The 25,262-nt window shown below is 37.9% G+C and overlaps 1 protein-coding gene and 1 long non-coding RNA gene across 6 annotated transcripts in view; one reads left to right on the forward strand and one right to left on the reverse strand.

The window, feature by feature from the left end:
- Positions 1-25,262, reverse strand: part of LOC119653451 (putative inorganic phosphate cotransporter) — a 172,538-nt gene that overhangs the window by 40,541 nt on the left and 106,735 nt on the right. The window contains exon 1 of one of the 5 annotated variants that reach the window (XM_038058058.1): positions 16,210-17,047. The exons of 3 other annotated variants lie outside the window; for them this stretch is intronic. In XM_038058058.1, coding sequence (XP_037913986.1) covers positions 16,210-16,294 — 85 coding nt within the window. In that variant the 5' untranslated portion in view covers positions 16,295-17,047. Of the gene's footprint in view, positions 1-16,205; positions 17,048-25,262 lie in introns of those variants that run through there. One more of the 5 variants, XM_038058062.1, reaches the window with a different exon arrangement.
- LOC119653452 lies at positions 17,662-18,016 on the forward strand. The gene is made up of 2 exons (XR_005249698.1): positions 17,662-17,799; positions 17,854-18,016. It is a non-coding gene; the product is annotated as an uncharacterized LOC119653452 (long non-coding RNA).

The raw sequence follows: 25,262 nt of genomic DNA on the forward strand, positions 1-25,262 counted from the left end.
TAGCCATGAGAACTAGCGAGATGATATTTGCATCTAATTGATTTATTTGAGATATTATATTTGAGAATAAAAATGACAACTCCTAACAAATTCTTGAGTAAAAAAGTGTAAACAAATTATAGTATTGTCCTACTATATATTCAAACTACATAAATCTAACAGTATCCTTATGCCGTAGATGCATCAGATTGTGATTGCATTTCTTGAAAAATAAACATTTCAATTCAGTTGGGATTAAATTCAATAAAAAGAAGATAATCCCGACTTCCAATAAAACCATCAAATGATTAAAATAAGTTTAAGCTCAGATTGGCATTGACCTTCGCTCGGTTAATATTTTTCCAAGAAACAAGCTCATAAATTATGCAGGAAATGCTTCAAATGGAACAAACGTATTTACAGCAGTAAAAATGCATGTAAACATGAATCTTTCTGGATTCATCATCGAATAAATATTTCTGGTAATAAACATGAACCATTTCTATATAAAATATCATTTGATATCTTTGAATTCAAGTTTATTTCCCAGACATTTAATGACAGGGATTCCCTAATGACGTCAAAGGGTTGTTTCCACGATTTCGCATATTTGCATTCAGATTTGTAATTAAGCATGCAAATTCTTGGAAAATTTGCTGCAAATTGTTTATCCTCTGTAAATATGTATTGTGAGAAAAATACTTTACTGAAGTTGTATCTTAAATGTTACTGCATGGCGCAAATTATTTAATCGACCAATGCCAATTTCCTTACGCGATATAAGCTTGGTAGTTAATGCACAATAGCTGAACAAACTTGATTAAATATAATAAAGTGCAGCGAATTCCAACTACAATTGTTATAAAGTGCAATTCACCGGCGGTACTTTGTTATAAAATAATTCCGTTAATATTTGCTCGATATTTTCAATTAGGTAATTCATTTTTTGAAATTCACAGTGTCATCAAAATTATCTGTAAACAACTATTGTCTTTATTTACAATAAACAAATGGATGATGATATAATGGAAATTACAACGAACCAGATTTCAAAAAGATCTCTCTCAAATTGTTTAAATAATAAAATTGATGTTTATTTAATTAATTTGTAGCAATATGAAAGTAAAAAGTAAGGAAACGTAGAAAAAACCGTCACTGCTTTATAAACAGATAAGACAGTAAGGAGTGCTATTTTAACACAATACGTACAATTATCAGTGAATTTATGTATGTGAGGGACACACTATATGTATAGCAAAATGTAAAGCATGCTAAATACACATGTGGCTTATTGTGAAGATTATGCCGCATAGATTACAGGCCAAGTTAATCATTTTTGGCGTATTTTTCTCTATGAATTGAAAGTGTTTATAACAAAAATTTCTAATATCATTTCTGCGAAGTTAGAAACTAAGTTTCATGGCCAAATCAAATTTAGCACAAATTAAAGATTTTTTTTTCTTTCACAACCATATCTTGTTATTTTTTTATCACGCAGATAGTCAGGAAAACTTCAATTATATTTTATTATTATCAAATAGATAATTTTAAGTTGCACTTGGTACCGAAAAATATTGAATTATATAATTATATATATTTAAAAAAAGTACTTCCATTAATAAAGGATGATAGACGCTAAATTGATAAAGGATTTTTTTTGATTTTGAATTATATTCCCTTCCCTTATGAAACTCGAATAAATGGTTCCCGAAATACTGCGTCTATGATAATTTAAAAAAAAGTTGTTGATCAAAAGTTGAGAAATCCCCCGATGATCAAAACCCCACTTAGCAATGACTCTCATCCTACTAACTAACAACACTCCATCTTACTATCTGTGTACAATTAGTAATCTCAAAACCACAGAGTAATAACCTCATAGAACAATTTTTATCACTAAATATACCAATCGCAGACATTCCGTCAACAGTTCATATATTAAAATCAATTCAATTGAATGTACAGTAATGTAAAAAGATTTTTGTTACGTGCGCAGAAATATTAATAAATTGACAATGCCTGAGAGACCAATGCATTTGCGTAGAGCCGGCTACCATAGAGAACAAGAAAAATTCACATTGAGATCAATTATTATAAATATTGAATGGAATGCAATCTAAACAATGCAGAGGTCAGTGGCAATATTTTATTGATATGCCATATAGGGGGATGATGTGATGGGAAATGTGAATCTAATTGTATCTCATATTCCAATCAATTGGTGGATGATTGCTGAGGGGGTAATATAAAAACATATGAGACTATTAAAGCTTAAATTGTCCCGATGTATTTATTGTGAGTTCTTTTGTAAAATACCGCGGTTTAGTTTAATAATCGGATTTATTTTTAGTGCCTTATTCTCAACATATCCGGCCTAATATTTTTTGTGTATCACCGGAAAAACTTAGGGGGGATTTTAAAATTAACTCTGAATCAGAAACGTATTTCAAGAGGATTATCTTTTGTTTGGGAAATGAGCAATCCTAAATCTGTATTCATTTGTTGTCGGGCCCGAGAAATTGAAGAGCAACGTACTCTCACTTTTTTTATCCAGGTGACAAGGAAAAAAGTAAGTCGCCCTCCAATTTATCTGGTTAGACATCAAGTGGAGTTGGAACTTGGAATCTCTCATTTCCCAAACAAAAATTTAGTTTAGACTTGTGGTACATCCTGGTTCTTGCTCTAATCTTCTTCGGATTGTAATGCTCCTGCAGTAATGTGCCTTACAGTAGTATAATTATTTTGCTAGCTCTTCATTTGTGTCAATGTTACAGATAATTCCTAATCCTATCTGGGGTTTCAGTCGATACATAGATTCGGTTCTATTGTTAGTACGGGCTAAAAAGAAAATGTTCCACCTCTACCTGCTTCCGTCGTTGCTTCAACTGACCCAGGTTCTGCTCCATCTATTGTCTACTTTATTGGCTTGACGCATTCTCTTGAAGCAAATGTAACAAACAGCCGAAATTTTCGGCTTTCATTTGGTCCCGCTCCCTTTTCGCACTTACTAATGGTCTTTGTCTGAGTGTGGGGTGTCAAGCTTGGTATAAGACAAAAAAGATGATGGTCTGTGGTCCAGAACCGGCAATCTCCTGTTCGAATGTGGGTGTTTTCGATTGAGTAGGTACGGGACCTGATCCTCAAGGAACTGGCAACAGCCAGTTCGCGTATAACATGGCCAGGTATAGAGTCAGCTCATGCAGTAAATATAAAATAAGCTAGGGTAAAGTTAAGGTAAAAATGTCCTAAAAGGGTACTCGACTCCTGCGTAGGAATCATATACCATATACAATGGCTGGGTCTAGAGCCAACTGATCCAGTAATCATAAGAGGAGTTATTGAAGGGTAAAAATCTTCCACACGCGTACCAATCTTTTGTATGGGAAATAGCCTAGATGGTACTGTCGGGTTCTTTGCGCCAGTGACGTATTCGAAAAGCTTCGTTCTGCCAGTAAGCTGTCAAGTTATCAATAAAGCCCCTGAAGAAAAGTTACTCTGCAGGTATGTATATTTGGCATTGATCCTCATGTAGTATTGAGGCTTACCTTTTGAACTCCTTCAAGCAAGACAAATACCAGCCAGCTATGAGCATTGCATTGGAATATGGAATGAGAGGCGCCATCGTTAATGCGCAAACACCAACTCATATCTGAGCTAACAGTTACTGGCATGGACAGTAAAGAGTATTCCATGATAATCTTCACTAAGTCCAGTTGGAATCAGAAAAGAGAAAAGGGAGTAGCTAATTACAACCAAGATAACTAAGCAAATGAAAACACGCAATTAATGAAGCGACGAAAAAAATCCAAAAAGAAATGAAACGTCCAAGCGATACTACGAAAACAACAACCGCATTTTATTGAAATCGGCTAAATGAGCTAAATGACAAGAAGAAAGTAAAGCTTGAGGGCTACCACTTTAAAATATTGGACTCTAGCTCTGTCAGCTCTACCATAAGGAACTCAGGTGATATGGTGCCACTTCACGAAAAATTCAATGATCTAAAAAGGAGGAATTACCATCCAACATAAGGGCAAGGAAAGACCCGTCCAAAAACCCTGGATGGGAAATAGGACCACCACCATCACCACAAAGCTCAACGTTTTCATAGACTTCTAGAAAGGAATATTTGCCAAGCAGTAATACCACTGAGCAGATATAAAAACAACAATCTTTTGTGGAGTAATAACGCTGGAAAGAGAGCTTACAATTATACTGGACGGGATAGTAATCTGACAAATGAGCACGGTGAAACCAATTAGGTTGCTAAGAAGAAAAAAGGATTGGTGCAGCCTTTCTGGAAAACAAGTGAAGAGACTGATGGCATCTTTGCCCAGCAACCCCAGTTCATAGGACTGTTCGAACGATGGACCCCATAGATTGCTTATATTAACTTTTATTACTTTCCTATAGAGGAAGAAACACAAAAATAATTAAAAAAACAATATTTGAAATTTCTAACTCGGAACGTGTCCCATATTTAAGATTGCATTGCTGTTTTCATAGCCCAATTATCATTAAAATTTTCAAGCAAAAACTCATCAATAACAATTTCACCAATTCTTGGAAAACCCAGAACTACTTTATAAAATTATATAAGAACAACAGCAAACAGCTTTGCGCTAAATAATAAATTCACGTTTTATTCAGGTGCATTTCAAGATCATTGCTTTCTAGAGCCATAAAAGTTTTCTTTATTGCAAAGTCATAGAAGATCGAGATACGTTCATTCCTGTACGTTGCATTGCAGATACAATTCACGCTTAGAGAAGAAAATAGAGGGGAATACGATAAAATAATAAATTTCTCAATTGTTTATAATTGGGATGACTGGCCTCGATATGCCAACTACGAGTAGCTGGTTCAGTGCTATATATATATTCATTCATTTGTTTTAAATATTGTAATATTTTGCACTTGAATTTAGTATTTTTAGATAAAATTAGATTAAAGTGATGTTTTTCTGTATGTTTTTTTGTAGGAGTAAATAGAGAAATGTTTTTTGATCTAATGCCCGATATTTTTTGAATATTTTTATTCGAAACAGCTGAAAAATTGTGTTTTATACAAAAAAAGCTGTCCGCCTACGCCTTGCGTTCAGTGTTATTTTTGGTTTATACATATCAGAATTGAAAGAAATAAAAAATTACTAAAGAGAAATGTAAGAATTTAAGAAGTATTTACAATAATAAAAATTTATATTTACTCTTCTTGGAGTATCTAAACTGAGTTTTTAAGATTCCGATATAAATAAATTTTCATAATTTAGATTTTTTCTTATATTTATTTTTGAATTGATTATATTATTGTGTTCAGTTTAGATAATTTAAGAAACAAAGAAAAGACAAGTAATATCGGTATTAATTATACTCATAATGATACTATTTGGTAAGTCGTACATATTTTATATTTATCTTATGTTGTTAAGAAGATGCCAGATTTCGACAAAAATTATCAAGCAGCGAAAAGAACAACTTCCGGGAAATAACTTATTAGCTAAAAATTACTTAAAAAAATATCTAAAATATAAATAACCTTGAAAATTTACTAAAAGGTCTAAATTAAATCTAAATTAAATTTTCAAACATTTTAAATTTTAAATTCCAAGATAAAGCTTCCTTGTACTGATTAGATGATTTAAATGTAAATTAGCCCAAAGATTTGTTTAATACTAAATTAATTTCTTGATTAAAGAGATTCAAATAATAGTGCATATTAAATTAGTAAAATTATATGACCAGCTACAATTTAATAGTTTGCCGCAAAAGCTTATTTTACATCATTAAATTGCCATCTTTGTGAATTTCTCATTCATTTTCATTTCCAATCAACATCTTCACACTCGAATAACAAAATTATCTTTCCAAACACCTCTAACAGATACATTATAACCATTTTCAGCTTAAGTTACTTCTTGTCGGTTGTCACCCTCCCAATATGCTAAATGAAAGCAACTTAGCAACTGCTTGAGATTTAATAGATCACTTAAAATTGTACATGCTTAGCTTACCGATTAGCTCACAGACAATTTGACGTCAGCAAAATCGAATAAAAAAGAACCATTGCAAACGCAAGCAAAATTTTATAAATTTATCAGAAAAAAAAGAAGAAACCTCACGTTCTCATACTCAAGTGAAAAGAACCGAATCACATGACATATTTTTGTTATGTTAAAGTTTTTCCGGTTAAAGTGAAAAAAAGCTCCAGCTAAAAATAAAAAGAAAGAGAACAGGGAAAGAAGTGAAATAACATAAATTCGGACTGGCTTGAAGGAGTCCCAGATTTCCTGTAATAATTGGAGATAATTTGTTGGGTGTGCACCTTTGTATGTTGTCAATTTCTTCTTTTTCGGGGAGGCTGACTTCAATTTTAGGTCGTCCGTTGACCTTTAGTTCATATTTTAGGCATCCAATTTATTTTTCTGTATGTTTTCTCTCATAACACCCCAGCGTATTGGACACGCTTCGAATTATTTGTGGGTAACGGCTTCAAGCTTAATAATCTCAGTAAGACCCTGATCGAACAGTTTAAGATTCAAGCACTTCATTTTGTCAAGCGCTCTCCAAGGAAAGTACAATATTTATTTTAAATACTTTGGAGGCAATCTCATTTCAAGCGTTTGGTTCTTTCACTTCTAATGTAGTATAATATTTTTTAAGTTATTATAATCTATTAATGTGTTTGACGTTGATAGCTTAATTTGGATGAAATTTCCCTATCTCGAGCGATTATTTAATTCGACGAACTTTCATTGCCGACACTAAAATTGAGACCATTCCGCTTCTCAGAAATCAACCTTTCGATTGAGTACATGATATGGGCGATCTGAAGAGCTTGAATAAGAAGCGTTGCCCATTATCTGGGGTTTTTTTGTAGTGATCCTTTTCTTCCGTAACCTTTACCCCTTTAAGTTGCGGGATCGACTCGCCTAGATAGGATTTCGCCTTTTTTCGTTAAAGGTTTGGTCCGGGTCGAGGGTCGTAAGTCGAGAGGGTCTCTTATTTCTATCTGGTGTATTAAGTCACTGTCGGTCTAACTTTTTCAACAAATTAAAGGATGAGTGCCTATTTGAGCCTTCTATAATTTAGTTGAGAGGAGGAGGGGGGACCATTTACTCCAACACATACAAGTTAAAGGTTTTTCCTAAATGCCTTAACATACCAAATCGGCTTTTCTTCTCCAAAAATTCTATGACAATTAGCTGTTCAAAGTAATAGATATTAGTACCTCACTATTCTCTAGTCTGTTTGGGATCACCAATCCATAGCGAAAGAAACTTGCTCCTACCATTCTCCGTCTGTAGGTAGGTAGGTAGGTATCAGTGGCCGCTCCGAGGAGCCCAAATAGCGCTTTGGTGCGCCGTTTTGATGCCACAAACTCCTAAGACCGTGACTGTTGTCTGTAACTTTCCTTGAAAGCCTCCGGTAGCCCCATTATAATCACATTTTTTAGTAGACGGAATTATGGTTTAGCAGTAAAACAGCCAACGTTATTTCCGCAAGACGTTTCACAAGGTTTGAGTCTTTTCTGTCTTCTGAAAGGTTTTTCGGGATCATTAGTATTTAGATAATTCATTTGAAGTAACCACCGATTTCACGAATTGCGAACCTTCATTGTTTGTTCATTGCCTTGATTGGAGCTGATGGAGACATTCATTTGATTGTATGCAGGATGCTGTACTCTCCTTCATTGCATAGAATTTTTATGATTTTCATGGTCGTATTTCTGATTTCCCATATCCCAATACGACTTCATATCATCCCCAAAATAGTCATTTCAAATGATCAAATTAATTTTGTATACACCTTTTCACTCAAAGCCCAGCAAATTTTCCGAAATCCTAAATCCTATTAATTGTATTAATCATGCAGTAATACACAGTTTAAATCAGAAATGATCGTTGATTCTTTTACATAATAGATAAAATCATAATGCTAAGTACATGCTCATATTAGGGTGCAATTAAATGAATTTTCCCTAATGGATCGGCACTGGCAATGGAGAAATACCGCCATGTGTAAATTTACGAGATTGCTAGTGTGAGCAGCAATGTAAACCAAGCGCCAAAATGTAGCTTAGGCTCTTAGGATCGTTATTGCTGCTCGTGGGAGTTGCAATATTCTTTGTTTCGCGTGATCGGTTGTTGATCTAATAGTATGTGGGCGACCGACAGTGCAATACAAACAGCAAAGGGGTACTTTCCTTTCTATCCCCAGGGAGCACACACTCACCTGACGAGGGATTTACTTTTGGGGAGACATATCTTGGCCTTCAAAAGGGAAGATATAGGACCTATACAAATGATGTACGTTATGAGAAAGTCATGCTTTTGCAAGTTCATGGCGCGTTAAATGGACGTGAAGAGGCCAAGAGAGTGTCCTGCGCCATTTATTCCAGGCAATTACAGGTCGAGATTTTAGAAGGGCGTCCATTCCTTTCAAAAAGTCAATAGGTCTGCGCCGTTTCCACGATCACTAGGGTTCATTTTGAGGAGTCCCCAACAACTATAAAAAGAACATTTTGTTCCAAAATGTCGCTCAATAACGCATCGCCAATTCATGGCGCAAATTCTAAAAAGCAATGTAACTTTTAGCCGCGATTCTGTGCCTTATCCAAGATCCAATTCGAGCATGTTTTCAATTTTAATTTCTGTTGCGCGTAATTAGCTGAGTGTTTTTCTATGGACCCCGAGTATTATGACCGCCGTTGAAAACGTCCAATCCACTACAGATTTTGCCAGCAAACCACCAAGAAGATCCCAACTTTTTCAGAACAAGAGAAACATAGCTTCACTACAGGCAATCACATTTCTTGCGTTCAATGCACGTGGGGGAAAAAGCTGATACATTAATAGAAGGAGCATCTTCAATTACTTCTGCCCAAGATGCCAAAGAATGGAGAAGACCACAAAGGCCTCTTGAGATTTGAGCGGCGGTCTGGCTATCATCGTGGCGTGCATTGGGTGACTTTCGACCTGCACAATTAATTCCCACAATTTTCCGGCTATTGGATAGCTCTGCCCTCGTGGTTGTCTATGGTCAACCGGATGGTTTTTCTAGTCATCCTCAACTTTACAGATCGTTATTGGAAGACTGTAGAGCCAATTTTTATTGGTAGTGGTTAGTTTCATATCCCAAATTTTTATACTCACCGGATAGTCAGCTCCCAAAACTATTCCTAGAAAATACCTAACTATTTGTAGCGACTACTCTTGCATGAGTTTCCACAATTGTGAAATATACAACGGATGGCACTGAAGCAAGAAGCTAAATTTTACTACTCAACACTCCCTAACTAAACCTCACGTCCCACCCTCTGCGACAACAATTGCGCATAACTTAATTTATGGACTGATGATTTAGGTGTCGTTATCTTTTTGATTTCTAAATGTAAACTAAATATCTCAAATGATTGCCAATTTTGAATTTAATGGAAAGCTCCGAAATAGGTGTGACTATTTCAAGGTTCACTGAACACAACCGTATTATCTCGTAATTTCATGATACGAATATTGGTTTATTTATTGCTATAAGTGCTTATATCCAAGTCTATCAAAACTCTATTTAACGAAAATTTATTGCGCAATAAAGACAGATAATTGATTTGCATTATCATCACCTATCTGAAGTGAATAGAAGAAAAGGCCGTCCTGAAATGATTTTCCACGTAATAACCTCTTAGAAAATCAAGTATTGTAGTAACTGCACTTTTTATTTAACGTGTGCATTTTGAATAAAAAGTCATAAGTCTTGGTAGGAAAATCCATATCACAATATACGTAGATAAATACCATACAGCGTTTTCCATTTGCAAAGGCCTTCAAGTAGGCACGACACTCAATGGCGATAAATCTAACTGCAGACGAAGTTTATAGGGGGAGTTATCAACTTTCTCTCGTTAAATTTTACAATAGTTATCTCTACCCGGAAAGCAATCAATAGCGCGAGAATGTCAAGTTAAACATGATAGACCGGGATGGAACCACCGAATCACGTCATGGGGCTTCTTAGTACTGTTTTCAAATGTTCCTAAGAATGTCTATGCTACCCTACAAGAGCACTTCATTCAATGAACCCTTATCAACGTTGTTGGCACATCTACATAGAATCATTTGAAATGTGCCTTGCGTGGTGCGTACTCTAATCATCTTGTGATGATAACCCTTCCTCACGCCGCCTCTGCAATACATACTTTTTGCTTACTTTCTTACATAACGTCAATACTAGAATATTATTTGTATTACATAAAAGTTTGGAGGAGAATGAATGTGTAGAATTCATAAGACGGGACGGCATGATGGGTTGTAATTTGTTTTATTTGAATCAACAAATTCAAATCACAATCAACAACTCGCTTTAGATTAGACAGATATGGTAGAATTCGTCTGGACGATCTTTTTATGGATTTACAAGCAAAGTTTTTCGTTTGAAAAGAAAATCCGCAAAAATTTATTGCTAAGACTAGGAAATTGACGATTATCGATAAATAGATAAGTTTAGATTTAGTTCTTTTTTATTGCGCTCTACGGTAATTCTTGCTATATGTGGTCAAACAAGCATGTGTTACATAACATAAGCAATTGCATTAATTTTTGGCAGACGTAAGTGCGTCGCCTGTTCGTTTACAAATTCAAAAACCCATGACCCGACCAGGATTTGAACCCGGGCCGTGAAGTTGAGTGGGCCATATTCGTCCTTGAGTTTGGAAATGAATACAAACTAAACACTGAAACTAAAATTCTATAAGGTATGAGAAAAAGCCTAAGTTAAACTACCACAAACCGATTAGCTATAAGTAACGAGAAAAAAATCAAGGCTTATCGAACTGCTAGGGGTTACTCAGGCACTCAAGCTTACAAATGAAACATCTGTTTAGGCACGTATCGAATGTAAGATTTACCCCGGACTTTCGTCGTTTATAGGAAGTTGACACTTTGCCTTCTTTCTCAATTGGAGCTGTAATAGCACGAAACTTTCTCTCATAAACGATGGACCTAAATCCAAATAACCATCACGCCAGGATACTTCGTCAACACCATAGACGGTATGGGCTTCTCAGCCAAACCGAGGAAATATGACCCTCGATTATCAGGGACTTTAAAACCGACACTTATGTATGAAAGATTGCCAGGGTTGCTCCTGTTACGAAAGGGCAGCTCTATCCGTGATATACGAACTACAAATATCTTCTCCAAATAGGATCTTTTCGTTAGTGCCCTGGGGAGCTAACAACCACTTTTCATAATCAATTAGAAAAGAAAACCGGTAAAAGCAGTTAACCCAAAGGAATTAGGGGGATACCGCGAGTTGAAAGGAAGCAAATCCTAATCAGGAGAAGTGGCTGACAAATAAGGTATAAGCGGTGGAGACAAGCAATTTGTCAAACACATATGTCTTACTCCTGAATTGACAAAACTAGCAAAAGGTTGAATTTCACCTAGTATCTGATCTTACAGCCAGATGAATCCAACAAAAGTTAGCCAAAAAGAAGGCAATCTACATATATAAACCATCTAACCTAAAGGCTTCGAGTCCCCTATGGATAACAAGACGACCTAGCTATACATTTGATGAGACATAGCTAATGGGAGCGAGGTTCACAAGAATGTCTATGATCAACAAGAAATACTGCAGCTTTCTGTCCAGGGAATGATCCTAAGATTAGGAAGCTCAGATTGAGTAGCCAATGCATTCCCTCGGAAAGTTTGTGTTTTTCATAATTAGATCAGTCATCAAAAGTAAGCTTAAGTTACGCCTATATATAAAAGTTAAAAGTATCAGTATCACCATCGATGAAGTGTCAAACGCCAACTGGTGGATAGTCAAGTCAGACAGTTAATAAAACTACTTCTTCAAATGGCCTCCTAGCTCGGGAGGGGGGGGGAGGTGGTGGAGGATCCACTCTTCCTGATGGCACGATCCTGTACTTCTTTCATCTTGAGCTGCATAATACCTTTCTGTTTTTGATATCTGATTATTATTATTCGGCACCGAGATAATTGTCTCTAACAAGACAAGGGTCCAATTCGCAGTTGGCTCTAGGTAGCGCCAGCAAATTTTTTTGCTGGCTGTTTTCGAATTTATGAACCAGGATGCACGCCCTTTTTCATTTGGAATATGATCGATTTGGTGTTATGTTTGGCTGCAGTTTAAGAAAGGACAATGTATTGGATGGCGATTGTACCCCCCCACTGAGCCTAACAGTAATGTTCATTGGATGCTTCTATGTTAAAATCCTCGAAAAGAAGCTCTACAAGGCTGTTAAACAGATTATTAAACCGGGTTCATTTTTGAAAGCTTTACCTACAGTTAGATTACCAGATGTTGAAGACTTTAAGTTTCATCCGGGTGAGACATATACACCCATTGATGGAGTTTAGATCTTCACTAAACGTTTTAAATTGCCATCGGCCACAAAACCAACACCAAATTTTCTGCTACGTCCCTCTGATTCACTCCTAGACAAAATTTTGTGCAATTCATATTTGCTAATTTGATTTCGGCACTTTTTGCTTCCTGTAATGCCAACCTTTTACAGAATATTTTTTGAAGAAATCACCGTTGGATTCTTCCATATTCTATGAGCGTTGTCGCTTCGCGTATTCCAAGGCAGTCTCTTCCATTGCTTGATAATATTATTTCCCCCGGAAAGTTATTGTCAGTGGCCATTAGAATTGTCGAAACATTCCATTATTTTGTTAATTTCTTCTATGCTTTCAAACCACTTTTTTAGCCAATTTGCCACCAGTGAACAATGCAACCATGACGCAGAGTCAATACTGTAAGTTACTTGCGTCATTGGCTTGCCTTATCGAAATGTCACTCTGTATCTAGATTTGACTAAAAATACCATCTAAAACTGCAGCAACTGGTGGGGATGCTCAAAATAAAAAACCAATATTCGAAGATTGACAAACTTTGGCCATTCAGGTCACCGTAAGTGCAACCTTACATCAACACACTTTGACCTGTATTTTTGCTAAAGGTGGTGCATTACACCTTGCATTGGAGAGAGCTTAAAACCCCAATCATTGCGAATTCTGCCACGTGAAATTTGATTGCTGTTGGAGAAAATTTTTTTTAAAGAAATAACAAAATTATCGACCGGACCGTATGTGTAGAGCCAATCATCAATTCATATGCCTGATCCCAGGGGGAAAAATCCACGATTTACTCCTGATGTAATCAAGGCGGGATCGATGGGGTCTCTTTCTTCTCCACCACCGCATAGCTTGATGAATTTGAAATGTTTATCCATCCATTTTCCCAGTTTTTCCCATTTTTTTTGAACGTATTAAATTAGCTATTTTCGGAATGAATTCGGTAGCCAGTTTTCTTTATTTGACCAAATACCATATTTCACTGACAACTGATTCCCGAAATATGGTTTTCGCTTAAATAGTAACCAAACAAGTTCTTTGTTTTTCCTTGACCTGAGGGCACATTTCTTCTTTCTCTTTTCACATGAAAGTACGTTACATTTGCCTGGCCAAACTTCTTCGGAACTACCATCGTGCGTGCGAGGATGGCTTCTGTAATCGTTTTGAGGAAGATGCTATTCTGACCTTTCCGAACTTTTTTTTTTAGGATATAAACCAGTGTTCTGCCCAGATCAGCTTTGAGGTTGAGGTATAGCAATCTTCAGCTTTTGGTTAAAGATCAAGGCTATAATATTGCACAATTGTTTTTTTTTATCCGAATTAAATTTTCCCTCAAAAGTTTTGAAATAGTTTTCCGACGACTCCGATTCACCCAGTAGCACCTTTTCCATCTTTGGGGGCGTTCCCCTGATGATGATTTTGTGATTACATTTCCAGTCAAGTATGGTTCTCGTAGTCCACTATAAGGGCTTTTTACTTCACCACGTACTAGAAAGGTGGGCCTAATATCGGCTTGCACAGGACTTAAATGGTATCCTACCTAGAGGTAGGATCTGGTAACATGAGAACCAGAGTAGCCCCTCGGAAGCGCATTTTTTCAAACTGCATATTCGACTTATTTGCAGTTGATTCCCTTGGGGGAGTTCTGCACCAAAGGAGGCAAAGATGTTAGATGGGTCCCGCATCCCCTTGTATGAATGCTAAAGGTACGCTTGAATTGATACTTAATCAAATTCTTTTTCCATCTTTCTAGTCCTAGGAGAATATTATTATACTATTAGGGATTTAGGATATAGGGATATGCAACCAAATTAGAAAGATTTGACCCCTTTCTTTTCAACAGTAGTATATGCCGAAAACACGGGTGCAGCAGTAGAACTTGGCAAAGAATGAATATTTGTTACCTAGGGCGGTCATCACGAGCCGACACTAGTCCGGCATAACCAAATAATGTATTTCTAAGGAATCAAAGAGTTAAAAAACTGAAAAAGTGAAATGTCTTTGACACTGTCGTTACTTATCTATTTGCACCAAGGCCGTGAGGGTAAAATTTGTCTTGTGATGAAAATTATGAAGCCCCCATCATCCCCTGCCTTTGAAGCTGAAGTCCCTATTTCTAACCCCGGAAGAAACACCAAACCTCCGGAAAACTGAGGGACCGAGGCAAATCGTACCGCCCCGTCTCACGTTAAGCCTAATTTTTGCCACTCCAATCACCAGCGCCGACTAACATTTACACTACTAATGATTCCTATCTAAGAGCTCTTTAGGCTTATTATTTTAATGCCCCTAGCCCCGGTGACAGTGGTCTTTGGTTGATGTTTCCGACAAGTAGCCACAGCCGGTTTTGCCCTGCAACTTTCAAGAATTTACCAAGCAAAATAAAATTCCCGATAATATTGAAAAAAATGGTATTTCTAAATATAGTTCCCTGAATTTTTGAGCATGTCATCCCCTTAAAAATTACGATAACCATTCATCGAAAAATTTACAAAACAAGACCAGGATTAGTGAAAAAATCCCATAAATTCTGCGCATGCATAATCACTTCGGTTCGACGCTTCAATTTATCATCTTTTTGGGGTTTTTTTTTCTGTGGACTTCGCTTGATAATTTTCATTTGATTTTTTCGCTGGACAGGCTTTACATGCAGTAAATTAGTCTTTCTAGAGTTCTGGATGGACGAACAAGAACAGATACCACGTTACAATGAAAGAGCCTATTGTGGTGGCTGAGGTCACTTTTCCCATTCAATGGAACGATAATGATAATGATATTGTTGCGCCGGTTAATAATGTGGATTGTAGGATTACGATCACTCTTTGTTTAGTGGCTTTTATGGGAGTATTGCGATAAATATGATTTTAATTGGAAGTTACAAAGTCGCTGATGATTAGAGAGGGTTCGAAATGCACCTGATGGTGAAATTGAGTCGAGTGAGGAGGAAGTAAGAGGGTAGATTTTTCAATGTTTTGGGAGGTGAGAGATTGCCGGCCTTAGGGACTGGTGCCTTTGATATTTTTTATGGTATTTCAAAAAAGAGCCCAAAATGCAGTGGTACTAACTATCAAGCCATTTTGTAGTTGAAGAAATCTTTACGATGGAGCTCAGTATGGATCGAGGAGCGCTATTGGAGGAGTTGAGAAGAGTAGGCTTGGGTCTTCACAAGGGTCACAAATAGAAAATTTCAACCCTTCACACTAGTGTTGTAGCAATGATTATTGTAATAGAATAAATATCCAAATCGTTTTCATCAACAGAAATTACATAACAGAAAAGCGGCCACGACATACACCACACATTTAACATGCGTCCAAGGAATGTCACCGTTTCTACACCTTCCCTGCACCTACTCCCGCCTCCCATTTTTAAGAAGAAAAATACTGAAACGTTCTTGGCAAAGTCACAATCTCACAGTTTCATAGTCTCGAGACTTATTTTTCATTAGTGTCATTCCCTCACTTATCGGTGGTTGGTTTCCCGTGAAACGAGCGAATGTAAACAGAAGCAGCTCCACCGCATGCACTTTATTTTTAAGACGATTAACCGCATTTAACGAGAAATTCCCGGCGAAAATGATAGGAAAACTCATATTCCTAGAAAGTAACCAAAACTTTCACAAATCCAATGAGAGTAACTAATCGAAAAATAGTGCAAAAAGATTTGCATTTCAAATATTCAAACTAAAACGCGGACGGGAAGTAAGTTTGAGTGGGTGGCAGCGGGCCGAGTTTTCGCACTCATTGGAAACATGAGATGATTTCATTGAGACTTTCCTTGTAGAATTATTTCTAATTTCCTGATCAAATACTAAAGATACTCAATAAATAGTACAAATGCAGGACACTTACTTTTTTTAGGTTTGTGCTCCGGCTCCTGATCAATGATCAATACGTGACCATTGCGTTTACGATTGACGTCGGTATTTTTGACCATTTTGAATTGTTTATAATCTACTAACGTTACGAATTAAATTAAATATAAATAAGTTAAGATTTTTTTAATAAATACAGCGCGCGTGAGTTTAATTCTTTTTAATTTTTTGTCACAGTAACTTAGAGATTTCCATTCGAATGAATCGACTAAAAACTATCTAAAACCTAATATAGGATGGAAATTTCTTGAAATTGACGATTTTTCGGTTAAAGGCTTTTTACGAACGCCCTTAAAACAATTTATTTCAATCATAACCTCACAAAAGAGCACATTTTAACACGCGATCGCGACTTATGCAGTAAAAAATCGGCGGGACGTACTGAGCGATTACAACATGTGAGCGCAGTTGAAAGTATCTAAAGATCTTCGATAATTGCAAATTCTCAAGTCTCCTTGAACTGAACTGGTTCCGGATTATGTCTCTGTATCTGAATCTAAATCACACGCGATACGATCAAATGGAGGAGATACTGAATCTTCAGCTTATTTACGAGAAACTAAGATCTGTTTTCCGGGCTTGAAAAGTTACCGCGAAAATTTGCTTGCACTACTGAGCGCCGCGTACACACTTTATAGGAGAAGGTTATTAGCCCACTTTTTTGTAAATAATGCAAGACTCTAACCAACAATTAGAATTTTCCGACAAGTTTTCTCCTAGTCAAGAACTTTAAGTTTCACACTTGATTCTGTGTAGTCGCTACGGTTAAGACTTTTTGTGTATGTGAGACTTGATGATATTCACTGAGTTAAAACGCTCGAGTTGGACACTATTTAAGATCGACCTTTTTTCAAGAAGAGCGCTTTTCCGCTGAGCGATAACCGTAAGAACGTCAGAATGTGGTGGGGCTGCACTGATAAAACTTGGTGCTCCCAAAGCTTCAGCCTTATCTATACCACATTTGCTCATTTCAGATACGTTTTCTTGTCGCATTCTTCAACGAAATGGGCCTAGAATCTCGTAGATAGTACATACCAACACATAAATGAGCCCCTCTCGCGAGAAGTTGTTGAAACCTCGCCGAGATCCCGCAACGATGCAAAGTGAAAATCGCGCCTATTGTTGAGATACACAAAGTATTATTAACAATTCTTGCGATAGTATTTGTTTCGGTTCTCCCCTAAGTGAAGCTTTCCGCGGACGCTCCATATGTTCATTAACAAGACGCATGTGTTTTTCGCGCATGGCCGCATGACGCTGTTTGTCTGTATAAGTGGACGATATTGAAAAATATCTGGAGTAATCGAGAAAAGATACTCGCACTTGTGAAGATTCATTCACGGTCGAGTCATGCTGAATGTGCATGTGAGTAGGGGGACGGAAAACTTGGAGCATGCATGCGTTATCATATCATATGATAGTCAGCGAGCATGGGCTTGGCTGATATAGTGTTAATATTTCAACGCTATGCCGGCTTTTGTAAAAGTAGAACGAAATCTATCAAAATGCCGGCTAGTGGGCATAAGTGATTGTGGAAAGAGTGCGGGGCAAAGAGCTCAGAAAGAAGGTGAAATATTCTAATTGAGCCTAAAGTTGAAATGTTTCATGTGATTTTTAATAGCTAGTTTTTCTGTTGGAAACCATAAGTGCTGAGTGCATTTGCAGAGTGACTAGATCATCCAGTTCTTTGGCACTTACCTGCGGATCGATAAAGCAAAAATAATCATTCTAAGAATGCCATAAAAGTTTATCTTCATGCGAAATACACATACCTATGGTGGTCACGTTTCAAGATCTTATGACTAGAATTAATTGGCTTTATTTTGTGATACAATCTCATCTTTAGTTTAATTCCTATTCTATCTTGGCAATTTCTAGATTTTATAGGATCTTCATTCGTTATCTATGTATGTTTTATGCCTGAATTCTGCATGGTTTGCAGATGCCTCTTAACACCGATCCTCAAGATGATATTTCTGGTAAAGATTAAATTGTAAATCCTACCCCCGGAGGTTGTGGGGAGGTTATGGAGGGAGATGAGGGAAAATTGGTGGCGATCACCCCCTTAAAAAATTATAACTCTTCAAAGTGTTTTTTTTTATATCATCATGCTGAAATTTGAATTTTTAATCATACTCCTGGAGGGAGGAGGGATGGGGAGGGTATGTAGGGGGAAGAGGACGGTCCGTCATTTATGGCCTCATTGAAGAATTGTAGCAATTTAAGCAAAGTGGGCTTCTTTGAAGTAAAAACGAAACTCCGAAGATGGGGGTGGGGGAAGTCTTCAGGATATGAGTAGAAAAGCAAAAACGCTCTCCAATCAGGTTAAGAAATTGTGGTGGTCATCACCCCTTAAAAAGATATGGTTTTTCATAGGGAGGGCATTTTGACATTAGCCTCGTAAAGTTCGATTTGCCAATTCCACTCCTGGAGGGGGAGAGAGTAAAAAAGGTATGCTGGCGAAAAAGAAAGCTTTCCTTTCTAGGTCCGCTGAAAACTGGTAGTGAGAACCTTCAAATGAAAAGTTGCGGTGTCTGCTATTTTCACGTCATTAGTGATGCGGGGAGTGGTGAGGAAAAGGACAGCTCCCTCTTCTGCAGCACGTCCACATCGAGGCGGTAATTGCCTAGCCTGCTTAGTTCGGTAACTTTAATGCATAGGATATAGAATGATAACGTTCACTTGTCAATGTAAGGAGTTATTGCCTTCTTGAAATTTTCTCACAAGTGGATATTATATCAGCTAACGAAGGTGAAATATATACCCACCAGAAAGAAGACCGACTGGAAGGATAAGGAATGCACTTCGAGGGAAACCTCAAGTTAAATATACAGCGCAAAAAGACAGGAAATTTCAGACAACTCTGCTCTAAGGATGATATAAACTTCGCGAGGATTCACCAACAGAGTTGCATTTCGTAGGTTATGCATCTGTTTGGACTTCATGTCCCAATATCCCTCTGAAGATTCTTCATCCCTGTTTATTCAAGAGAGTAGACGTGGCCGCTAGAACCCTTTGGACGCGGAAAATGAACACCAGCTGAAGCAGAAGAAATTCAGCAAAAGATTTACAGCAACATACTAGTCAAAGAATCACCAAGCCTCGATGGTATACCTAATGAAGGCCAAAAGTTCGCTTTTAACTAGATACCAGGCATACATGTGTTATTGTTTCGTATTAAAAAAAATATTGATTGGTTTAGTGTTCTGCCATTATGTGGTGTTCCTTCCGAAATAATGAGGCCGAGCCAGTTACTATCAATGAAGGCATCTTTTACCAAGTGGTAGGAAGTTAACTTAATATGTTTCAAAAGCCTTACTTAGCATTATTTTTAGAAATACCCATATCAATTCGTCGCCTCACCTTCACGACGTCAGGCCGTTAGACTTTTCCCTTTGGGGGTTCCGTAGCTTTGAGCTTAAGCCTATTCGAATCCGTATTACCATTTTGAGGTTCACGAAAATCGACCAAGAATCTATAAAGGGTTGAATTGATAGAGCATCACAGATTATCCAGTAAGCAGAAAACAAATACTTCACAGTCACGCGAAGTATCGAATACAAAGCAGTCAATGATTAAGGGCGGATACTTAATGTTAATTTTCAACTGCTAGATTTTCTTGTAGCTTGTACCAGAATCAATTTACCACTCTTCTGCTGCACATTCCAAGCAAAACTACCATGCAGGTCGACTGCGATAGAGTCTTTGGTATTGAAAAGAGGATCGATTAGGATAAAACCACAGCCTTAAAATTTTTTGGATGATCCTTCTATCGGCATTTTAAACACCGTGGAAAATCCAAATGAAGAGGTAATCCGTAAATGACTTATGTCGGAAGAAAGAATAATCTCAGGACCAAGTTAAGATTTTCCAACAATGCCGCGGCTCCACTGCAGCTGACATTGGATTGACTTTCGGGGACTCAAGATCATCATATGTTCAAGTTCCGCGAAAACCATACTATACAATACGATGCGATTCTGGTTGGAACAATTCTAGCCTTTCCTATTGAAGATTCTATCAAAAAGAGACCAAAACCTGCTTCAATCAAATGGGTCAGTAATAGATGCTAAGCTGAGTTTATTGTTACGAATAGAGTCGTATTAGCTATTGGGGAATAATATAGACTAGAAACCGTATTTCCCGATCAAGTCCTGAATTTCTGGCCATGAAATAGATCTGGTGAACAATTCGCCTACTTTCAATCGTGGCTTATTCAAAATGGCGCCCAATGTGGGCGTAGATTACACGTTCCAAACTTCATTTTCAACCTTTTCCATCCTAATCAATTTTTTGCACTTTATACAGCCCCAAGTGATGCTTCTTTTGCTTTCTTGCATTTCTTTTCTTGTAGTTTTATTTTCTCTGTTTAATTTTTATATTTTGGGGGAGAAACCATTCTTTCCGCTCTCTACAAATCCAGGTGCTCTATAAACATCAAAGGTGAGGAATATCACACAAATGTGGAAAAGAGGGTATTGCGCTTAATCAGCAACTTAAACTATTATGGTCATGTCGAAAGTGAAGCTATTCGCACCTATCTTAGAAAAGTTGAGAGACTGGCAGTAAAGTTGTTGCCTTGTCAGTTGTTAAGGAGAACGTTGATCATGTTGCTTTCGAATACCAAAAGGATGAACAGGTGTTGCCCATTTTCATCATAAATATCATAAAAGTACCCAACTCTCCCGTGGCGTTGTTTTCTGGCGAATCATCCGATGGACTTTATGTACGTATGATCATTTACACAACAAGGTCACTGCGTTATATACCAAAATCTGCCAGGACAATTTAAATCTGAAGAGCGCCCTCGCTTTATACTCCTTTAAGCTGGGCTTATGCGCCCCAAAGTAAGTTGTTAATCTGACTTACTGACCTTGATAACTTAATGAAGACCAGCAAATACAGGGTGCGGCAGCATAACTTCCTTTTTTAAAATGCCCGCCACTCAGTTAGTTGATGTCATAGCGGAGCGCTAGTGGTCTCGTTCAAGAGGGGATACTGTAAAGTTTTGTACCGACACGGATCAGTCGCCATCATGCGTTGGAATAGTGAGGAGCGTGCCTTTGCCGTTGAGGTTTACTTTTCAAGCGGATGTTCGGTTGTTGCAACACAGCGTGCATTTCGGAATCGCTTTAATTTAGCCCCGTTGGCTCCCGTCCCAGACCGCAAATCAATTGTTACATGGGTCACTACATTCAAACAAACTGCAAGTGCGACAAAAGGAAGAACTGGAGTCCCTCGGCCCGTTAGATCACCTGAGAACATTGAAGCAGTGAGAGCGTCAATGTTGCGATCGCCACGGCGTTCTGCGCGCAAACACGCATCTGCCCTTGGACTATCCGATCGTTCTGTGAGAAGAATTCTTCGTGATGATCTTCATTTTCATCCCTATAAGATGGCGATGGTGTCCGGATGGCTCAAGTGGTTAGAGCGCTGGGCTGTCGTAGCGGAAGGTCGCGGTTCAAATCTCGCTGGGGGCAGAGGAATTTGTTATCGTGATTGGATGTCGGACACCAGTCGACTCAGCTGTGAATGAGTACCTGAGTCAAATCAGGGTAATAATCTCGGGCGAGCGCAATGCTGACCACATTGCCTCCTAGTGTACCGTTACGGTCTTGAATGAAGTGCTCTAACACACTTCAAGGCCCTGATCCAATATGGATTGTTGCGCCAACGATTATTATTATAAGATGGCGATAGTGCAGGAACTTTCAGAACGTGACTTCAATTCTCCGATGAACGCGTGTGAGCTTCTTCTTGATGTCGTTCCCGAGGGTGCTATGGTTTTTGTTAGCGATGAAGCCCATTTTCATTTGTGTGGGTCGGTTAACAAACAAAACATGCGCTACCGGGCTGACACCAACCCTCGAGAATTGCATCAAAAGCCTTTGCATTCACCCAAAGTCACAGTGTGGTGTGCAATTTCCTCGGCTGGAATTATTAGTCCCTGGTTTTTTGAGGAAAATGAGGTTACAGTGACAGTGAATTCGGACCGGTATGTAAACATGCTACAGAATTTTGTTTTCCCACGGCTAAAAAATTTGGATTTGGGGGACACTTGGTTCCAACAAGACGGTGCAACAGCACACACTTCAAGAGCATCGATGGCTGTTTTGACGGAACACTTTCCAGAGCGCCTTATCTCAATTAGAGGCGATTTGGAATGGCCGGCACGCTCTCCCGAGCTGTCCCCTTGTGATTTTTCTATGGGGTTTTTTGAAATCCCGTGTTTATGTGAACCGTCCAAGAACCCTATAAGATCAAGATCCAAGAAGAAATTGCCAACATAACACCTGCTATGCTAACAAGAGTCATGACTAACGCCAGAAATCGGTTTACGCAATGTATGGAGAATGGGGGACGTCACCTAACAGATTTGATCTTCAAAACAATGTAAATAAAAACTTTAGACATGTACCTACATTATAAAAAATAAATAAATATTTTCCGATGCATACAATAGTTTTTATTGAGTTTTGAAAAAAGGAAGTTACGCTGCCGCACCCTGTATTATACATGTCCTTGCTAGTTGGGAACCTCTATTTTGCTACGGTTGTTCCATTTGATACATTGGACTGAACTAGGAAGAAAAGAAGATTTTGGTGAAGTCATACTTAAGGAGTGCAACTTCATACTTAAGAAGTACGGCTGCCCTCGAAAGGACGAAATTAGGAGAAGAGAGATTATATGTACATATAAACGGTTGAGAGACATGTCAAATAAGTGTTTAATTTTTTTTATGCGTTCAAACTCGTGAAAGTTTACAAGTGATACAGGCAGGATGCAGTCGTTTCAAAAGATAAGGACTCCACAATAGGCCTTAGAGCTGCAGCTCTCCCCATTTTCATTCTATCTATCTTTATAAGTGTCTACTTCTCCAAGATTTCCCCGGTTCGAATGTTACGATATCAAATTTCCGGCAATGAGTCTATCTGGTACATAGGATAGGCCTTCTCCAACAATCTTTCTGCAATCAGCCCTGACCTTCTAACTAGTGATAACACCTTTGCTAGTAAGTCGACAGCTAGTCGCCAAACTGGACGTGTCGTAAGAACAAAAAAACTATTTGTGTATTATGCCGTCAGTGAAGAATAATTGGGGTATGTGTGTATTCGTAATTGTGGAACACTTTTAAGATTGAAACATTGTGAATGGTACGTACACGAGTGCTTCTAGCAAAATGGAAAATATACTCACCATCGAATTGACTTCCTATCAATCAAGAGTCGGAGAACTGGTAGAATCATTAAATTGAAATGAAAGTCCTCCATCTTCACCGACAAAGTCAATCCATCCATCATGCAAATTTCAAACCACTTGCTGCTACGCGTGAAAATCAAATGCGTTTTGATCCATAATCCATAAATTAAGCAAAATCTGGTACATGCATGCGGCACCTGCCCAAGGTAAGCGATAATCTGCTTGCAAGTCACGCTTTGATAGCCATTGGTCATTGCGTCTTCAACTGGTCACCTGACGTCTTGATTCCAGGGCCAGGAATTCGAGGACAAACTTTATTAAATATTTAGTGTAGTGCTAAGCTAAGACAAGGAGTCTCCGTCAGCACAAGGTGGTGCTTTGAATCCCGGAAAATACTACCCGTTGCTAATATCCCTAAAAGTGGTTTCCTTTTACATCAAGCGAATCGAAAGGTCTCATTGGAGATTTACAGGACTACAGCAGCTTGTGCACTGTTGCATATCAGTTTCTCTTCAAAGGGTCTATTAGCTCACCTTACTAAGGGCATCAAAGGATTCGGATGGATATTCGACATCAAGAATCAGTACGCCTTTCGCATAACGGTTTAAAATTATCTTTGAATTACATACATATCTTCAGCTCGAAAGCCGATAGTCAAACAGTCTAATCGAAAATGATATTGAAGGTACAAAGGCACATAAATAAAAAGAAAGCCACATGCCTAAACAATGAGCTGATGCTGCATGACTTAGTAAACCATTGAAATCGTAAATTCCTTTTACCAAACTGAACTACTGTTCAGAAATTGAAGATAACTAAATCACTTAGTTGGAAGACAATCGACCTTAAGCAAAGTAATGCCATTTCGGGAACATGTCAGTAGATCACCCTGAACTTATGTGCTTGATTCCAGCATCTAATCCGCTGTTTCAAGACAGCATAAACTGAAGTCCTGCAAAGTAACATATCTAGGCTTTGAAGCATCGAATACGCCCATCGCTGCCAAGGTCTGTAGCCTATCCTATTGTAGATAGATAGATGAACCTCTTTCCATTAAATTCAATATATCCTCCGAAACAGGATAGCTGCTGACCTATTTGACTATAGACTTTACCAGCAATAGTCCAACGCGATCATTGGCAGGACTTATCAAGCTATTATTTCCTCTTTTGGATAGCATTGATAGTGATTGAATGGAAGGATCCAGAGAGGGAATTGAGAGGAAGAAAAGATTGTTAAATTTTGGTTATATTAGGCGACCAAAGAGAAGATATTTTTTGGTGAATTTCGGTGAAACGTACTGCTAATAATGTGACAAACCTAACCAAATAATTAAATGTGAATTTGGTTCAAATTAGTTTTCACGTAGTCCAGTCTGTGAAATTCTGGCATTAAGGAATTTCAAATTGTTGATATCGAATTGGATCGCTATTAGAAAAAGCATTCGAAGATGATTGAGATACAATACGACATGCGCAAACTAGGAGCCTATAACTATCATAAAGGAGACAGTCTCCAAGTTGCCGTTTGAAACTTTGTTTTCTCTGGTTTGCGAGTGTAAACATCAGTTATGTTATGTAATGCAGGCATTTCTTTGCTTAGTCATGATTACCGAGAAGAGTACTATAATACGTTCAAAAGGTCATCCAGCACTCCGATTAGGATGATTTTGTCCAGCAAAAGAATGAGGAATTGGTTGGGAAAAGATTTTTACAGTTGCCTGATTTGATCGGAAAGGCCTGTTCAATGTGATCCATCTTAGGAGAAAAAATATTAAGATTCCGGTTCACCAGCATAGATGCATTCAATACGGATTCCATCCGTGCTTCG

The sequence above is a fragment of the Hermetia illucens genome, chromosome 4 (genome assembly GCF_905115235.1).
Source record: "Hermetia illucens chromosome 4, iHerIll2.2.curated.20191125, whole genome shotgun sequence".
In the NCBI taxonomy this organism is placed as follows: Eukaryota; Metazoa; Arthropoda; class Insecta; order Diptera; family Stratiomyidae; genus Hermetia; species Hermetia illucens.